Consider the following 17,769-nt stretch of genomic DNA (forward strand, 5'->3'; position numbering starts at 1 on the left):
TTGTAAATAGGGAAGTATCTATTTATACCTTTGGTGGCAAGTATCTCTTGAGCATGGCCCTAAAGAAATTGTAAAAATCCTAGGAGAGAGGCCCGCCTTCCAAACCCTAACACTAGAGACCCTTGGGGATCTCATGCAAAGGCTTAAAGAGTCATCTTTGTAATCTCTACCTAGTTTGAATACAAAGAAACTTTTTTGGCACTATGGATGGGAGTATGGTAGTACTTGTTTTTGGGGTCTAGGGCCTGCCCATCCTCCACCTGATTTTGTTTCCTTTTCTGCAGCTCGGCGGCAACAAATTAGAGTGTTGTTTACTTGTCTTTAACTTTCTACATTTTAAGTCTTTGTCATTTATAAGCAATTAAGCTTTTTTGACATATTTAATAAGTTGTCAACAAGGTACATCGAGATGTGTTGGAAGATGCAATCGATCACCTCCTGTTACCAAAAGTGGGAATCGTGCAAGATGGTCATCTTTTGCATGGGACACAATGGCATGCAAATCGACGATCGAAGGCTCAAAGAGCTCGAGAGACCCAGTCGATGGGAAATCGTGTACCGACGAGGGGAATGGGGCAATTTGGGTGACTTGTGGAGTCCAAAACTTGACCAAAATGGTTCATTGGGGGTATGTGGAGGTCAAGTGACGATTGTCGGGCAATGCAAAACGCAATAATGCAAAAAACAGGTATGTGCGCCACGGAGCAACCAAGGCCATTTTGACCAAGCAGGGCGAAAAAAAGACCCTGGGTGCCATGGAGCAACCAGGGCCATTTGACCACGCTATTTTGACCTTGGTCACTTTGTGGTGCACAAGGTCTTTTTTTTCCCGCCGTGTCTATTAGCAGATGGTCACAACGGACGTCTATAGCATAGCTATCATGCACTAACACAATGTCAATACTCAAGGAAACGACTTGGATGGGGCACAAAAACTCTCTGAGGGTGTCAACCTCAAGAAGTGAACCTACAAAAAAAACCATCTAACACATTATCAAATCTATCACTCTCAAACATGGCAAACTGTTTATGTCCTATGTCATTCAACTAGGTAGTCATGCCATTTTAGTACTCAAACAAAGTCCAAATGCAACAAAACTTTAGGAGGAGGTATATGACACCTAAGGACACAACCCTACCAAGTATGGTCACAACCCAATGAGGTACAAAAATCACGATCCACCATGATCAAGATCTCAAAATTTTCTATAGACCATACCAAAAAGGTCGCCCTATGGTATAGGAACACTCTCTTATGATCAAAACATCAAAAAAGAACCATTAACACGGTCAAAACAGCTGGTTTATCTCGCTAAGGCATAGTCATGAACCACATTAGAATTGACAATGATTATACTTAAATGAAAGAGCAGTAGATAGGGAACACAATGCAAGTTTCAAAATCAAAATTGGATTATTAGAGCTTTAGAGGGATTGATTACAAGGTGCCTCATAGTAGCCGCTCTCAGTCGTACACTCAAAACTCATAAAACCTTGTGATAATGATATGTGTCCTCTTCCACTTTACAAAAACAAGCTTTACACCTAGGGAGTTTTGGCCAATGGTCGGATTTACAAGACTCGGACTCATTACAAAATTTACAACTCAGATTTGGTCTAAACAGACTCGGAGATTATCTGATTAAAACTAAAGGCTCTCTTATAATTACAAGGATTATTGATGGGCATTAAAAAATAAGGGTTTATGAAAAAAGGGGTCAACTACGAGGGCCTCTATCTGGTTCAAGTGCCAACATTCCCCCCTTCCTAGTCATTGCACGTCCTTGTGCAAGCTTGGTTCTTTATCTTTGGCTTTGGCACTAGAAGCAACTGGTCGTTTCTTTGGTTTGTGATCTTCAGTAATCAAATATACGCCTCTCCAATGTCGTGGTGAGGTGTTTGAACTTCTCCCCTCTTACTTCAATCTCTGCCTATGTTGCGAATTCTCCTAAAAGTTTTTTCATCAATGTCCTTTGATAGGCGACGTGGTAGGTAGGTAGATCTTTGGTAGTTGGGTTGAAGATAGTGGAGTCCGCTTCAAAGAACCCGGTCATGAATGCTTCCTCGAATGTTTGCATATACTGGGAGGGTAGAAACATGATGAGAGCATAGAACCCATGATCACATTTTGAATGGGAATCTCTATTTCTAGGTTCCAGTACAAGCCTTAGGTGCCCTCCAGGAACACTTGACAAGGGTGTTCTGCTACCTCTATGTCTTCAAAAGTTGTGATACAGGTTATAAGACTTCTGGAAATCTGAACCAGCATCTGACATGTCAAACGGGACATCCCTCATCTTCATGATGACCCCTTGTGAGGAATTCACTATGTATCTTTCTGATGGTAGGAAGCTATTGGCTGGCTTGGATAAGACTAGGTAGTTCACTGCTGACGGCCTTTTGCTTTGCCAAGTGTAGAAGCTATCCCAAGATCGCCTTCTATGGTGAATTTTTGTGAAATGTCTCATCCTGGGCGCTTTTCAAACACCATGTGGGATCTTTTGCTGCCACAAGGCAGTCCGTGGTTGACTAGCCCTCCAAGTTCTAAAAATTTCTTCCAAAAACCCCAAAAAATTCAGTTTTTCCCTCAATTTCAACATCACTGCCATATGTTGTTGGGCATTCCAACCAATGAGCTGAAAAATGCATTGGAAAGAATCTGTCCTCGACTCTTGTCTGTACAAACCCCTCTACGCTTCGACTTTGCTAGGCCTGTTGACAGATGCCATCAAACTTTAAAAAATGTATATGGCACCGCTCACCTAAAAATTGCCACCAACTTCAACTTTCAATATCTTGCCAATTTGAACTCCAATTGATGAGTCGTCAACTCATATAGCCTTCATACACTGCATACTCCTCATACAAACCCTAGAGAGGCTGCAAAAACCTCAGATGACACACAGATCGAGGCAATCAAATTGGCACAGTACTTTCCCTTGGTGCAACTTCAACCGCTCATATCTTGGCCGTTCAAACTCTGATTCTCGATCCCAAAAGACTGACATGCACCATAAGATGATCACTTCACGCCCATGCATTCACTTCAGCTCTGACCCACCATATGCAATTGTCCAATCTGGTACGTCTAAGCAAACCACTTTGAAATTCAAGTTGCCATAACTTCCACTATGTAGCTTTGCTTGAGGAAAAATTTGGACTAGCATTGACACATAGTAGGGCGACCTTTGACACTACCATTTCTACACTTTGCACACTTGACCTGTCTCCTTACTCAGGCACCCTGGCATACCATTCGGGCCCTTAAAACCACATATAGCATGCTATCCAATGACCCTTGCCTGCTCTTGATCTCCATAGCTTCCCAACAAGCTTGGCATGCACTTGAGAGCCCACATAACCCTGCACTGTACTCTTTGTAGCACCGACCAACTTTGGTTGCACCAATGAGAGTAGTTACATTCAGTCACCTAATCTTGGCATTAAAAATTTCCAACTTTGGTGCTTCAGGTTGACATCAACCTTCTCCTTTGTGCCTATCAATCCCACTTTTCCATAATAAAGGAATAGTGCATAACTAAATAAATGTTTCCTTCCTCATCAAAGTATCGATCGACACTATAATCTATAGGTACTATGAGTTTGAGCTCACTAGGTCTATCTCCTATTTTCACACAATAACGATCCATACCATCTTTGTAGATATGAGCGCCCTGTTCATTTTCAATTTGGTATTGCATGTGTAAAAGTCCCGTGTCTGGTGCTGGTTGGGATGGTCCCGCTCCCATGGTTGTTCCTTCCTTAAAGCCCACACTCTTGAATCCCTCATCCATATAGGTTTAAGATCTCTGTGATGAGGTATCAAAAGGACTTTCCTTTAAGATTGGTAAAGTTCCTTGATTGACATTCCCTTCTATCGAGACGTGACTTGAATGGTCTCTAGCAATAGGATTTCTATTTTGATATAGCTTGCTTGATCACAAATCCATCAAGAAAATTATTCTTGCAAAACCCTAACATGTTACCTCTTAGGATTAATTTAATCTTTCAATGGAACACAATTTGAGTTTCAAACTATGATTTTCACAACCTTTACAAAAATCACTTGGTGGCTATAAGTCTACAGCCACTCCGTTAGTCAAAATTTGAACCAATCAGAATTTTATCACACTTTCCACAAGAATTTTTATTTTGCTTGTCACATGCACAATTCAAATCCAAATTGAGTTTTCAAAATACCACTATGCTTACAGGGATTAGAGCTAGCTATGTTACAAATCAAGGGTCAATCTGTGAGATAGGGGGACGTGGATCACAATCCATTTATCTTTTTATCAAAATGCATTGAAACTTGATACAAAGATTCCTCCCAGTCCATTGATCCTTGCTATATGGTTTTATTTGATTTAGAGCACTTTAGGTCACCCAACAGTCAAACCCTAGCTCTGTTTGGTGGTTGTTGATTTGGAGTACTTTTACCCTCTTTTGATCCACTTCTTGGATTTTTTTGACTATCTTGTTTTTGGATATTTTTTGGTCGTTGCTACAACTCTATATGGTCTACATCCAAAAAATCAGAAAAGGTACATGGATTGCGATCCATGTTCCATCAGTTTTGGAACCCTAAATTTGGCTTGATGATTACATGTAGTAAGAGTAGTCTACTCCAACACTTATTTTTGGATTTGGAAAACGTTTTGTTGATCAAAATAAATATTTTGTACCTACCTTGCGATTTTTGACTAGCATCTACTCTTTTAATCATTTGGTCAGTTTTTTGGAGTTTTTTGCTATAATGTCCCAAATGTAACCAACTACTCACTGCTCAATCCTAGCCTTAGATGATCAAAAGGTACATGGATCTTCATCTATGTTTGATCACATCTGAACATGAAATTTGGTTAGTCGTATGCTTTGTTAGCGAGTTGTCTTGAGACGGACGTCTGTAGCATAGCTATCTCTTCCCTAGCACTAACATAATATCAATACTTAGGAAAGAAACTCGGATAAGGCACAGAGACTCTTTGAGGGTGTTAACCTCAAGAGGTGAACCTATGCAACAACAATATCTCTAGTACCAACAAATCTATCACTCTTAATCTGGCAACCTGCTTATGTCCTATGTCACTACAATCAGCCATCGCACCATTTGGGCACTCGAGCGAAGTCCAAATGTTACGAAACTTTGGGAGGAGTCTAAGACACTAACCTACCAAGTTTGGTCACAATCCAATTAGGTACCAAAATCATGATTCATCATGATCAAGGTCTTAGAAATTGCAACAAAAAATACCAAAAAGGTCGTCCTATGGTTCCTATGGTCGTAATCTCAAAAAATGATCATTAACGTACTCAAAATAGCAAATGTAGCCTAGTTGTAAAGCACAATACAATTGACAATGATTATACTTGAATGAAATAACAATAGACAGGGAACACATTGCAAGTTTCGTAATCAAAATGTGACTACGAGAGCTCAAGATATATTAATTACAAGGCACATGAGCCCCGGGGGATTCACCATGGAAAACTTACCACACCACGTAAGTGCAAGGGAGGGGGTTATTTTTACAAGTTGCATAAGTGTATAAGTGAGGGGCAGGCCCCCAATAATTTAACTCCCAAGCTTAAAAATAAGGAAGGGGGTATCATTTTTATTTTTTATTTTTTTTGGGGGGGGGGGGAGAAAAGGGAAAAATGAGAAGAAGTTTTCGTGTTTCAAAATCATGACTTCCCAAAAGAGTCTGGGGCCTCGAACTTGTGAGTTAATAGCTACAAAGATACATGCAAGAACTAACACTTCTTTGTAACAATTTCTTGTTTTGTGATTATAGTTTATTTGTTAGAGGGATGAAATCTATAAAGAGTTTGTATAGATGCAAATTTGTACGGAGAACCTAACACAACTTTATAACTATGTTTTTTGAGTAATTTAGATGGGTCAGAATTAGACGAGTAGCTAGAGTGTAGGCTGAATGGGCAATGGTTTGAAAGTAAAACTAAGATACATTGAGGATACATCTAGTTATCAACAGAAGTGGTTCCTTAGTATGTTGCTTGCTACTATGCTACACGCTCTTGGACTAGTTTTACTCAATTAGATCATGTGAGACTTAAATTTTATATGTAAGATAGGGGTATGATATTTTTCTGTATTGATTATCATATAAGCGTAAAAAGGGGGGTCATATTCTCTAATATGAGTCCTATCTAGGGTTTTATCAAAGTTGTCCGCTCGCAGGTGGCGTCCCGTTTTGTATATAGAGTGAATCCCCCGGGACATGAGAGTAGCTGCTCTCAATAGTACTCTCCAAAACTCAAAAAATTTTGATAATGAGAAGTCTCCCTTTCCATCTTTACAAAAATGAGTTTTATTTCTAAGGCTTACTTGGCTAATGGCCGGCGGCTTTACAAGGCTCATACTCATTTACAAATGCTACGACTTTGCCACCACTACAAGGTAGATATGGTTAATGGACATGATACTCATGTGTGGGATACAGGATTACTGCTAGGGATTCAAGGGTAGCACACGTCATTGAATTTTGAAGTCATGAATATGGATTGGCCATATGTGGTACTTAGTCGGGAGTGGTTATATGGGTTAGGGTCATCATTAAAGCGTAGCCATGAGCATAATAGTTTGATGTTCAAATCCAATGGCGTGCACTTGTTGTTGTTGGACAAGAAGAATGTTCCTTCCTCGCCACTTATTTGTACAGCCAAGCTTATGAAGCTCTCTTCTTTAGATGTAGTAGAAGAACTCTTTTTGTGTTACTTTCTTTTAATGTTGATAATGTTTTAAATGACAGTTCGCTAGCCCTTTGGGATACAACCCTGGCCATCTGAGAAACATGAGGGGCCCTCTGGGTAGCATCAAGGGCCCTTTGGACAACATACACCAACAAAAGTGATATGTAGGCAAAAAAACAAAAAAAACAGAATAGCATGAAATTGGTGTAATGATGAGAAACGTTCATTCAACAATTGAAATGATCCCCAAGTACTTGCACCACCTAAACCCTCCACGAAGATTCTTCCTACACAAACCTGTTTCCAGGCCTAGTGGAGGTAACTAGTCGTAAAATACACGTACATTGGTATAGTGATGAGTAGCGCTCCATTCCAGTAATAGAAATGAGTCCCAAGCACTTGCACCACATAAACCCTCTAGGAGAATGCCTCCTACCGAAACCTTCTTCCATGCGGATAGAAAACGGTGGTAACTATACATGGACGTTTTTATAGGGGGAAAAAGATGCAAAAGAAAATCATGATAAATCTCAAGGATAAACCTCAATTTTTATCTCTAGTGGGGACTCTAAAGAGGGTGCCAAAATGTGTGTCTGAGAGGATGGGCTATTGTTTATATAGGCCCCTCCGAACTTGGTGCCTCTTTAAAAATTTGGAGGTAATTTTGAGCCTGTCGGGATACTAAGGGGGGCCGTCAAGGCCCATCAAGAAAATCAAATATCTCGACGGGAAAGCAAGAAACCCCATCTTTAACATGTCAATGTAAATCTGATGTTATTAACACTCCCATGGGGTGTTAATAACATGAGTTATTTACCACTTCACACTTCACGTAAACACGTGAATGAAATCCATGTCTATTTGTCATCAATGTGATGGGATTAGACACAACGTTGGCTAAGGAAATAAGAAGCCGGAGGTAAGGCCTTCCCAATGTGAGGCCCCACCGGTATCACCACCTTGTGAGGTTCCACACAAAAAAGAGAGATTTAATATTAGGGTCTTTACTTTTGATGTTGTGGTTGTGTCTTTTTGTGGTTTACAGGCACCTAAATACATTTGGATTTTTTTTTTCTAGTTTCCATGCTTGCTTGGTTCCTTGCATTCCTTGTTTGAAATGTTGTCATCAATTTTGGAGTGTGGATTGTGGTTCTTCAAACTCTTGATTTGTCGAAAAATTACTTTGACAGAAGGGTATGTAGCACCTTGGAGCCTTCAATGGTTCTAATAGTAATGGAGTTTTTGTCTTATTTTGGTATTGCATCGTATATTTGCATCCATGGGGTTCTAGTTTAGAATCTAAGACAGTACAGAATTGATGTCAACGAAATATTTCATCCACTCTAATGTTAATGTTAACTCCACCCAATGTTTCCAAGAGGGAATTATTGGTGGTACGTTGGATAGGGGGAAAGGGGAACACACCCGGAACCCAAGTAATTTGCCTCTCTATAGCTCAGGATTATCACTGCATAAGGACAAGGTGGACTAATATCAACAATCCTTTATAGGTAAGGTCACATTTTCAAGGTCATGCGTTCTCTTCCTTGTGTCTTTTTTGGACAAACTCCCTGTGATGCTTTATGCCTCTAGTAATGACCATCCAAGAAGGTGCAAAACTTGACATTTGGTGGGCACAACATCCTAAAGACCAAGATCTTATTAGCTTTGCTCATTAGTCAACATAGAATGTACAAAGAATAGATACCTGGAGTTTGGAGGCTCTATTTCTTTCTTATTTGTCTCAAAGCTAATCTAACATGCTACGTGTGCCTTGTAAGTATGTAGGTGTATCATGTGTGCTCATCAGAAGGTACATTATTCATACTAAATCTATAGATTTACACTTGAGCAAGGATCATAAATCCAATTTCCAAATAAAACTTATAGGTTTATAAGAAGAGTGGTTTTATTGAAAATTGAAATTTGTTCCTGCAATGTGGAAAGATCATTTATTAACCCTTGATCGCATGTGATACATGAGATTTTTAATGGTACATCTCAAGTCTAACCTACCCTTATAGCTTGAAGATTGTTTATTGGGAATGCATGCATCTCATCTTCTGGCTCATCCTACAAATTATGGATATGCAAATTGGTGCATAGGCATTTTGTAGAGGCAAGACATGGTTTTTGAGGTATAATATGTCATCCAATGCTTGCTTACGCTCCTATACAGTAAACCTTACAATGGTACCTTTGAACATAATAAGGTCAATCATTTCAAGCATGTGTGGCATGCACAAATACATAAGTAGAGCAAGGGTGGAGTCCACATGGGGCTTGAGAAGGCCAAACGACCATGGGGTGTGTAGCTCCATTGATATCCGACCATGTGTGAAGAGCCAGCTCACAGCCAGGTTTATATGAATGGGACTCCTATGGTTGGGTGGATAGTTCTAGCCAATGCTCCTATGTATAGAGCTCACATGAGGCATGGCATTCGACGCCTACGCATCAGAAACCATCATAAACCACTTTGTTAAGCTGTTGCCATCATAATTGTTCATTCACATCGGCAACACATTTCTTGCTCGGTAATTATCAACACATGAAATCAAAATACGTCTCTATTATGCAGGAGTGTTGCAGTCTGGAGTGGGCTTTCAAATAAGTTCCCAACAGTTCCTTTTGGGTACTAACATCTTCACAAATACAGCAATAATTGTGTTCAACATAAAGACATCACAATTGTCATCTCACAGCTAGCTGCTTATACAATCAAAAATGTTGCGCTAAGTCTTATGGACTAACTAGGGATTAATGAAATGTCCACCACCTTAAGATGCTCAAATCTCTGCTCAGTGGTGGCCATTTGGGGTCATACGGCCCCTTATTGTTCATTGCCCATCTTCAACACAATTTTAAGAGCAAAATTCTGAACTGGGCAACAAGTCGGTTATGATTTAAGTTCTTGAATCAAAGGCGTAAGGCTTTGTTCCTGTCTTGCATTTTTTCCATTCCTTAAAGCAGCCCCTTCTCCTTGCAGCATTCAATGGCGTCTAGGAGCATGTCCTTTAATGTATACTTGTATTGGAAGCCAAGGGTCTTCAACTTGGAAGAGTCAAAATAGTGAATCTCGGGCTCTCCAAGATAGGACAGACTGAACCAAAAAAACAAAAATGCAAGATGAGAAACTACTCTTGCATCCTCTCCAGATGCCAGGAGAACAAATTTACGATGGCCGTAAGAGAGCAAAAGTAGCTTACTCAAGCTGAGAACGGATGATGTCTGCAACATCCGTGATTGACGCATCAACTGCGGAGCAGACATAGCGGCCTCTTGCCTCTGGGTTTTCATACAGAAAAATGAAGGCCCGCACCACATCATCAGTGTGAATGTACGAGAGGCGCATCACGAAGGGCAGTCTAGATGCATCACCTGTACATGGAAGCAGGACAATGTTAACTAGCACAGTTGAGAGAGAGAGAGAGAGATACCAGTGACTAGAGCCAGAGCATCCTTGATGCTGTTGGGAATCCTGGGAAGCAGAAAGGGCCCGGTTACGAGTGTTGGATTTGCGACAACTAAGTCCAAATTGTGCATCCGGGCAAACTCCACAGCAGCTCTTTCCCCAAGTGTCTTGGCCACAAAGTATGGCTTAACATCAAAAAAGACAGCCATGCTAAAAGTCATGGACCTTTATATTAGAAGCTTCAACTAGGTCCAATACTGCATACAGTCTCTTTTAGTTGGTACTACTTCCGCCCATGCATGCATATTTAGCTTACCCATCCTGACATTTTGCTCTTTAAACAAAAATCCACATCTGTCCAGCAAGACTCGTCAAAAACTCGATCTGCATCGTCTTTCCCTGGCGTCCGAATTGCCCCTGCGGATGACACATGTAGCACACGCTTAACTGACCGGGTCTTGATACATGATCTTAGAACATTCAGAGTGCCTTGAACCGCCGGATTGATTGCCTGTTTCTGTGTTTCAAAGATGATCATAGATGAAAAGAAGCAGGCCACTAAATGATCTGAATCGCTTTCAAGTTTTTATACCTGGGGGTCCTCTGCACTGAAATTGGTTGGACATGCTAAGTGAAACACACCATCACACCCTTGGACTGCATCATCAAAGTCTCCTTCGACAAGTAAGTCAGCTTTCACGATTTCAAGTCGCTCCAGCTTTGATGGAGAAATGAGAGAAAAAGGATGTAGATCCTGCTTGTCGTCTTTGCATACAGCCGAGTACCAAATATTCTCTCTCTCTCTCTCTCTCTCTCTCTCTCTCTCTCTCTCTCTCTCTCTCTCACACACACACACACACACACACAGACAGAGCATCCTTGATTAAAACAAGTAAATTAAACTTAACCATAACAAAAACGGGTAATATGACAGCAGCAAAATACTGAAGAAGTAGGAGCCACACAGGAGACCAGATATTATTGAGGAACATACCAGCATTGAGCACAGACGCTTTGACGCGGTAGCCTTTTTCCAGGAGGCGCATGACGAGCCAGGAGCCGAGATGGCCAGTGGAGCCAGTGACCAAGACTTTGGGAAGATCAGCATCCATGGTTCTGATGAATATGGACCCTGGTCTCTCACTCGCTTGCTCTGTCAACGAGAATGAAGATGGCTCTCTCTCTCTCTCTCTCTCTCTCTCTCTCTCTCTCTCTCTCTCTCTCTCTCTCTCTCTCTCTCTCTCTCTGTGCATGCACGGTGCATACGAACCTGTGAAATTTCGTCCATGCTGCGCTTTCAACATGGAGGGTACAAAAGCGGAGTGCGAGTCGCGCTACAGCATGAGCCATATTCGCTCCAAGCCTCCAACCTTTAGAGACGCTTGGATCTGTGCAGCTCCAAGCGTCTACACGGAGCTGCGAGTCTCTAAAGGTACAAGTTTCAGTTATTTTACACTTGTGAAAATTGAGTGTAAATATCATTGTTGTCAATCTGAGTGTCAATAACATTTTTTAGACTCAGAAAACTACCATTTGAATGTAAATATTATCATTTTTACACATGAAAATATTTCTGCATCTCTTTTTTACAGTGAATAAATTACATATGCTTTTTTATAGCAATGAAAAAATAACTTTTAGGTAAAATTTGTAATTTTTTTATGTGTAAATATTTATACGTTAAGCAAGTCCATGTGATTTTCTTACAATGTTCTAATAGCATTTCAAGGGTGGTTTTCTTTCTATAAATATAAACAGTGTGAATTTTTTTTACACATTCATAACCTTCATATATTTTCATCAAATATTTTCATATTTTTTTACACATTCATAACCTTCATATATTTTCTTATTTGAGCCACACTTAAATAATTATAAGCAACTATCTTTCACAATACTTATTTTTTTCACCATCTATTTTTCTATAATGAGGATCGATGAGTAACTGCAACCTACGAACATGCCAGCACCCATATTGGAGGTCAAGAGCATGATTTTGTTCTCCTTCCAAGGTGAATGTTTAAGTTGGTTGATGCTGCTTCCACTCTGGTTTTTCCATGGAATGGCATGCCTCTTTATACCAATGCCCGTGCATATGTGCTTCTCAAGCTATGCCCCACTACCATCTTGTAGCTTTCGGAAGGGCTTGACACATGCACAGATCTCTCAACTTCTTGAGGACACCATGTCAAAAGGGCTTCTATCTCAACATATGAATAGAGCTCATGTCGCCATGATTTAAGTCATTTTCACATTGCTTGATGATGTGGTAGAGAGCTTCAACATGACCTCGTGTGGCCACCACAGGGTGTGCGACGCTGTTGGGGTGGTTGTCCTTCAGATGGCCTTTCCACTCTTGTTAATCTTGCCGTGGGGGCTCCTTGTGTCCTTGCCACTTCCCCTTTCCCTTGAGTTTATCACTATGTCTTTCTTTGCAGTGTTGTGAGGGCTCCTTGTATCCTTGTCACTACCACTACCACTTTCCTTTGCATTTGTTATTGTATCTTGCTTTGGAGCGCTCGTTGCAACTACTATTGGCTTGCACATGAGACCTGTTTCCAAACCATGCAAACAAAACATAAGTAGTGACTACTAACCTCATCTAATATATTTTGTTGCATCAACTAACACACCTCATGCAATGCATTGAACTCACTTGTATACATTTCTGTCTCTTCGACTGGATATCCACCTTCCAAATACTCTAAGAACCATGGCACGTCATAGAGATCCTTAGGAAGAGTCCTATTTGCATCGAGCCATGACGTGGGTACAATGATTTATAGCCCAAAGATGAGACAAATTTCCACTTTTCAATGCTTGGCCTAATTCCTTGGATCTGATTGTTCTCAATAATTCAGCAAACCCGGGGGATTCACTGTGTTTTTCCGTACGGTACCACGTGAGTGTACAATAGGGGGGTTTTTAAATTTTGTACATGGGGGAGGGGTGGAGGGGGGGGAGGAGGGTGGTTACTTTGGGGCTACATTCAACTACCTGAGCCACCTTAAATACATTAGTAAGCCTCTCTCTCTCTCGCTCTCTCGCTCTCTCTCTCTCTCTCTCTCTCTCTCTCTCTCTGCATCGATAATACTTTCATGGCGTGGTGATAGTAAGGGAAAACTTGAAATTCTCTCGTTTTTTTGGTCAAAATTAAAGGCTTTCGTCAATAATTACACTAAAGCATATGTCAATTTCCTTGTTTTCTTAAAGCCAAGCTCAAACCCCTCTAATTTGTCAAAATTTCCAAAATACCCTTCAAAATTTTAAAATTCCCAAAGTACCCATGTATCTATTTTGGTCGGATTGATCAAGCTTTTCTAATTTTTATTCCTTTTGACAATTGAGATGCATTTTTGAGTGGTTAGCATGTAATTTGTCACATATTACCTCACAAAACAGGCGATTATGTCCACAAAGATAACACATAAGTGTAGTCATCAACAAAATTTCAATCATTGTTTAATGTTTCTCTGTCTATCATTCTCGAGCTTTTGGTAGCTTCCATTCGCTTCGTTTCCTTCTTCTTCCATCCTCGCTTGTGAGTTTCCTTTGTGCACTTCTCTGCCTTCTCTGTGAAAGGTTAACGTTCTCGTGCTTCTCTTCTGTGTGCATGTTAGGAAAGGTTAGCATGTTAGGAAAGGTTAAGAGTCTTCTTGGGATTTCCTTCACCCTGTACGAAGATGTTCATCTGCCTACTATCTGAATAATATTTGTAGTCTAATATGCGCAGTAATGTCTAGTTTTATATGCAACAACCATTATGAAGGTCCAAACTACTTGTGAGGTTGGCAAAAGGATGTAGCTTTTGTCTTGCTAAAACGGAAATTCACAGCTTGGATTATCCTGAAGAGATTTTTTTTTGTGTCCAGGCGCTTGTGAAAGTCTAGTCCCCTTGCTGAAATCTACTCGTACAATGTCTACACACGTCAGTCTGTAGGTGTATGCACTTACATGCGGTGCTCATGCATGTGCTTCTTGAATTCGTCTACCTATAGTGTCTGTTAGTTGTTTGCAGGAGGTTTTGCTGCTGCTTCTTCAATTTTCTCGATGGCATTACTTGTCAAAAGGCTCTCTTTTCTGCCCTTTCTTGTTTCAAGGGCTCTATCTCCCTAAAGTGTTTGTGCCATGATTAAATGGGTCTGTGTATGTGACTACTTTTTGCAGTGTTTCTTGTTTTGAAGATTTGTAGTCACAACATGGTTACGTTAAAAGTTGAAAATGCTTGGTTGAAATTGATCCTTTTGTCAAATGCAAACTTGCAAGTAAAGTTAGCTGAGCGCTTGGTGGAATCATCTTTCGCAGATCGTGTGTTTTTTTGTAATTCTGGTACATAAGCAAATGAGGCTACTATAAAGTTTTCTCAGAAATATCAGAGAGTTACAGTGAATGAGAATGGGTGGTTCAAGTTTGAAAGAGAGCATTCCACCACAGGGTTTGTAGCCTTCACAAATAGTTTCCATGGGCGGACGATTGGGGCCCTTGCACTCACCAGTACAGAAAAATATCGTGCTCCCTTTGAGACTATCATGCCAGGGGTCCAATTTGTAGAATTTGGCAATTTGGAGGCAGCACAATCTTCCATTAAACGGGGTAAAACGGCAGCGGTCTTTGTGGAACTGATACAAGGAGAGGGTGCACCACACTCTCCCATTGTCTCTCGTGTTGCACTTGACAACTAGAAGTAGGTCTAAGGGCTATTTATGGGTGTAAGTTTGGTTGGTTTTGGCTGAATCGCACGACATTTACATATATTTTGTAAAAATTTTCTTTCTTTAAGCGCTGACCATATCTTTAATGAACGTTAGAGTTTGCTTCTTGTACTCTTTTCTTACCAATTTTAAAACATTTGTCTTGTTCTTGCTTCTTGTAGAGTTTGACAATGCAGTGCACGTTGTTGATGATACAACAGATGTTTATGTTGTTCCATGTCGCATCTTCTTGCCCACTCAGAGGAGAGCTTGGGCTACTGCACAAGATGAAAATGCTGTGAGATTCAGAATGGATATGCCAGGGATTGCAAAAGAGAATGTGAAGGTGTATGTGGATGATGGGAAGCTACCAATGAGTACTGTGTTATGTGCCTTGCATCGTGCTCATGGATTTGGAGCCAGGTACTACGGATAGTGTTCGAACAACAGGCCTCTATGGGCAGATCTTCCACCCTGATAACTTCGTCTTTGGCCAGTCCGGAGCTGGCAATAACTGGGCCCAAGGGTCACTACACCAAAGTCGCGGAGCTCATTGATTATTTCCTTGACGTTGTCTGCAAAGAGGCTGAAAACTATGGCTGACTTCAAGGTGAGTGCCTTTAAGATCTCATTCTATCGTTCTTTACTCTGTTTTATTATGTGAAATGCTGTTTTGTCATGCTTTCTTTGTCATTTCTCCGATGGTACTATTCCATTTATGTCTGGTATAATGATTTTGTTGTGAGTTTTGTTTATATTTGACAATGTAGCTACCTTGTGCAGTCCTCTTGTTTGAAAATAATGTTCAGAGATCCTTCCTCAGTGAAGGTTTGAAAACAATGTTTAGATCTGTCCTCAGTGAAGGTTGTCAGATTTATTTAAGTGAAATTTTCACCGCTTCTGTGCTAACTTCTCTAGCTTCCTAGTATCCCCCCTAACTTGGTAGACATTGGCTTTAGATCTACGCTCACCACTCCCAACAAGTGCTTTCCACAAACTCTTTCTTCAATTAATGTTGATCTGTAAACTGTATATTGTTTCTATGCTTGAGATGTTTGTCTATACACTATGATGCAAGCTTCTGTAGTGGCAGAAGCTTCAATGTCTTGAGGATTGGGTTATTAATCCTACAGAACTAGTTGATGGTATCTTGTAAACTTGGAACGACGGTTTTTTCTTTCTACTATAGCTACATCTCATAAAAAAGCTAGCTTTTCTCTACTGATCAGTTAAATCTGTGATTGCTTGCTTTGAGGCCTTTGTTTTGTAGTTGTTTTGTAGTTTTGAGCTCTATCTCCCGCAACAAGTTCGCGTTCTCAATGGCTTCCTTGGGCCTCATCTTATTAAGCTTCCTCTTTTTAAACTTCTTCGGCAAGGATGATGACGATGCGAGGAGGAGTTTGTGCTAACGTTCACGATGGGAGGCCAGCACCTTGCAAGCGAAGCAATTGCCAGACGTAGGGTGATTTCTCAGTTCACTTTAGTCGTGGACTCATTTTTCCTTGCTCAATGCCCTTAGGCATTAGCTATGGCGGCGGAGTCTTGACCTGCAGCTGATCAGTGACATTTAGTCCTGACGTCTCGACCTGCTAGAGATTGCGTCTGAGTCCTGACTTCTTCCACTGCAGCTGCCAATGTTGTTGACTCCCTGAGCCTCTCGTTACCTATTCGATGCATTAAATTGGCTTTTAGATCATAGTTTGAAGCATCTATCGGTAGTTACACTAAATCTTGTGACATTTCGTCAAATTTTTTCAAGGCAAGCTTGATCTACCTTAGATTTTGCAAGTTAGTGATACTCACAATTTTGGGTGGTAGTGTTGTATTAACTCAATAAAGAATGTACTTAATCTCAAACTAGATGTGTGACATCATAACACTAAAGATTTTAAGATCGTTAATTTCTTTTACATGTAGTTACAAATTCTATAGTCTCAATTTTCCACATGGTCATATGGCTTGACCGGGTGTGTTATCTTTGAGCTATAGTTTCTTGCCAAGACACGTCTAGCACACCTTGGGTCTATGTGTCACACATACACAATGTTTTTATTTTGTATATAATTACAACTATAGACACGTCTAGCATACCTTGGGTCTATGTGTCACACATACACAATGTCTTTATTTTGTATATAATTACAAATATAGTTTCAATTTGTTACATGGTCATAAAGCTTGAACGAGTGTTCCATCTTGAGCTATCGATTTTTACCTTCAGTTCTTTTAGCTATCCATATGGCTTGACCAGGTCTCTTGAGCTATCCATTCTTACCAAATGTGTACTTGTGCTTCTTTTTACGATAAAAAGCGTTAAAGATTTTAAGGTCGTTAGTTTCTTGTACATGTAGTTACAAATTTTATAGTCTCAATTTCCCACATGGTCATATCGCTTGATCCGGTGTGTTATTTTGAGCTTTAGTTTCTTGTCAAGACACGTCTAGCATACCTTGGGGGTCTATGTGTCATATCACCACTTTGAAGTTAGATTACTTTGACTCTATTGAAAATGTGTTTGATTTTAACGTGTAAGATAATCCTTGAATCCCAAGTGGGAGCCCAAGATGAGGTGGACAGTTTTTTTGGAAAAAGAAATGATGTGATGAAAATCCCATCTGGGATCTCAAGAAAAGGGTATACTGATTTTTTTTGAGAAAGAGGTCTCCGTACAAAGGAGAGTCTGGCAAAATTTTTAAGATTTATATTTTTTATATAAATTCAAAATTAAGTACAGATGGTTCTTTTTTAAAAGTTGCATTTTGCTTAAGCATAGACGTACATTCACATCACATATAATTGTTTTTTTTTTATAAAGATTAATCTTTTAATGGGTTGTTTTGTAATGTGTTTTAATTTGATGAGTGAAGTATTTCATGGTTGTTTAAGATTATGCATTATTTGTTATTTGGAGAACAATCCATTTCATATGTGTGTCTTAAATCCCTTGTG

At 40.1% G+C, this 17,769-nt stretch overlaps 1 protein-coding gene across 2 annotated transcripts; it reads right to left on the bottom strand.

Moving 5' to 3' along the window:
- Window positions 1-9,266: 9,266 nt before the first annotated feature.
- On the bottom strand, window positions 9,267-11,562 carry LOC147456207 (dihydroflavonol 4-reductase-like). 2 transcript variants are annotated; one of them, XM_086514746.1, is made up of 7 exons: window positions 11,400-11,562; window positions 11,124-11,282; window positions 10,722-10,894; window positions 10,446-10,646; window positions 10,155-10,314; window positions 9,924-10,002; window positions 9,267-9,817 (listed from the first exon to the last, which is right to left on the bottom strand). In XM_086514746.1, exons 1-7 carry the CDS (start codon window positions 11,431-11,433, stop codon window positions 9,679-9,681), a joined length of 945 nt encoding a protein of 314 aa, XP_086370872.1. In that variant the 5' UTR covers window positions 11,434-11,562; the 3' UTR covers window positions 9,267-9,678. The 2 variants fall into 2 exon arrangements, with proteins under 2 accessions (XP_086370872.1, XP_086370870.1); XM_086514744.1 differs by having other exon boundaries at window positions 9,924-10,095; window positions 11,400-11,561.
- Between the last annotated feature and the right edge of the window lie 6,207 nt (window positions 11,563-17,769).

This window comes from Adiantum capillus-veneris, chromosome 6 (assembly GCF_014529385.1).
Source record: "Adiantum capillus-veneris isolate H3 chromosome 6, ASM1452938v2, whole genome shotgun sequence".
Classification (NCBI taxonomy): Eukaryota; Viridiplantae; Streptophyta; class Polypodiopsida; order Polypodiales; family Pteridaceae; genus Adiantum; species Adiantum capillus-veneris.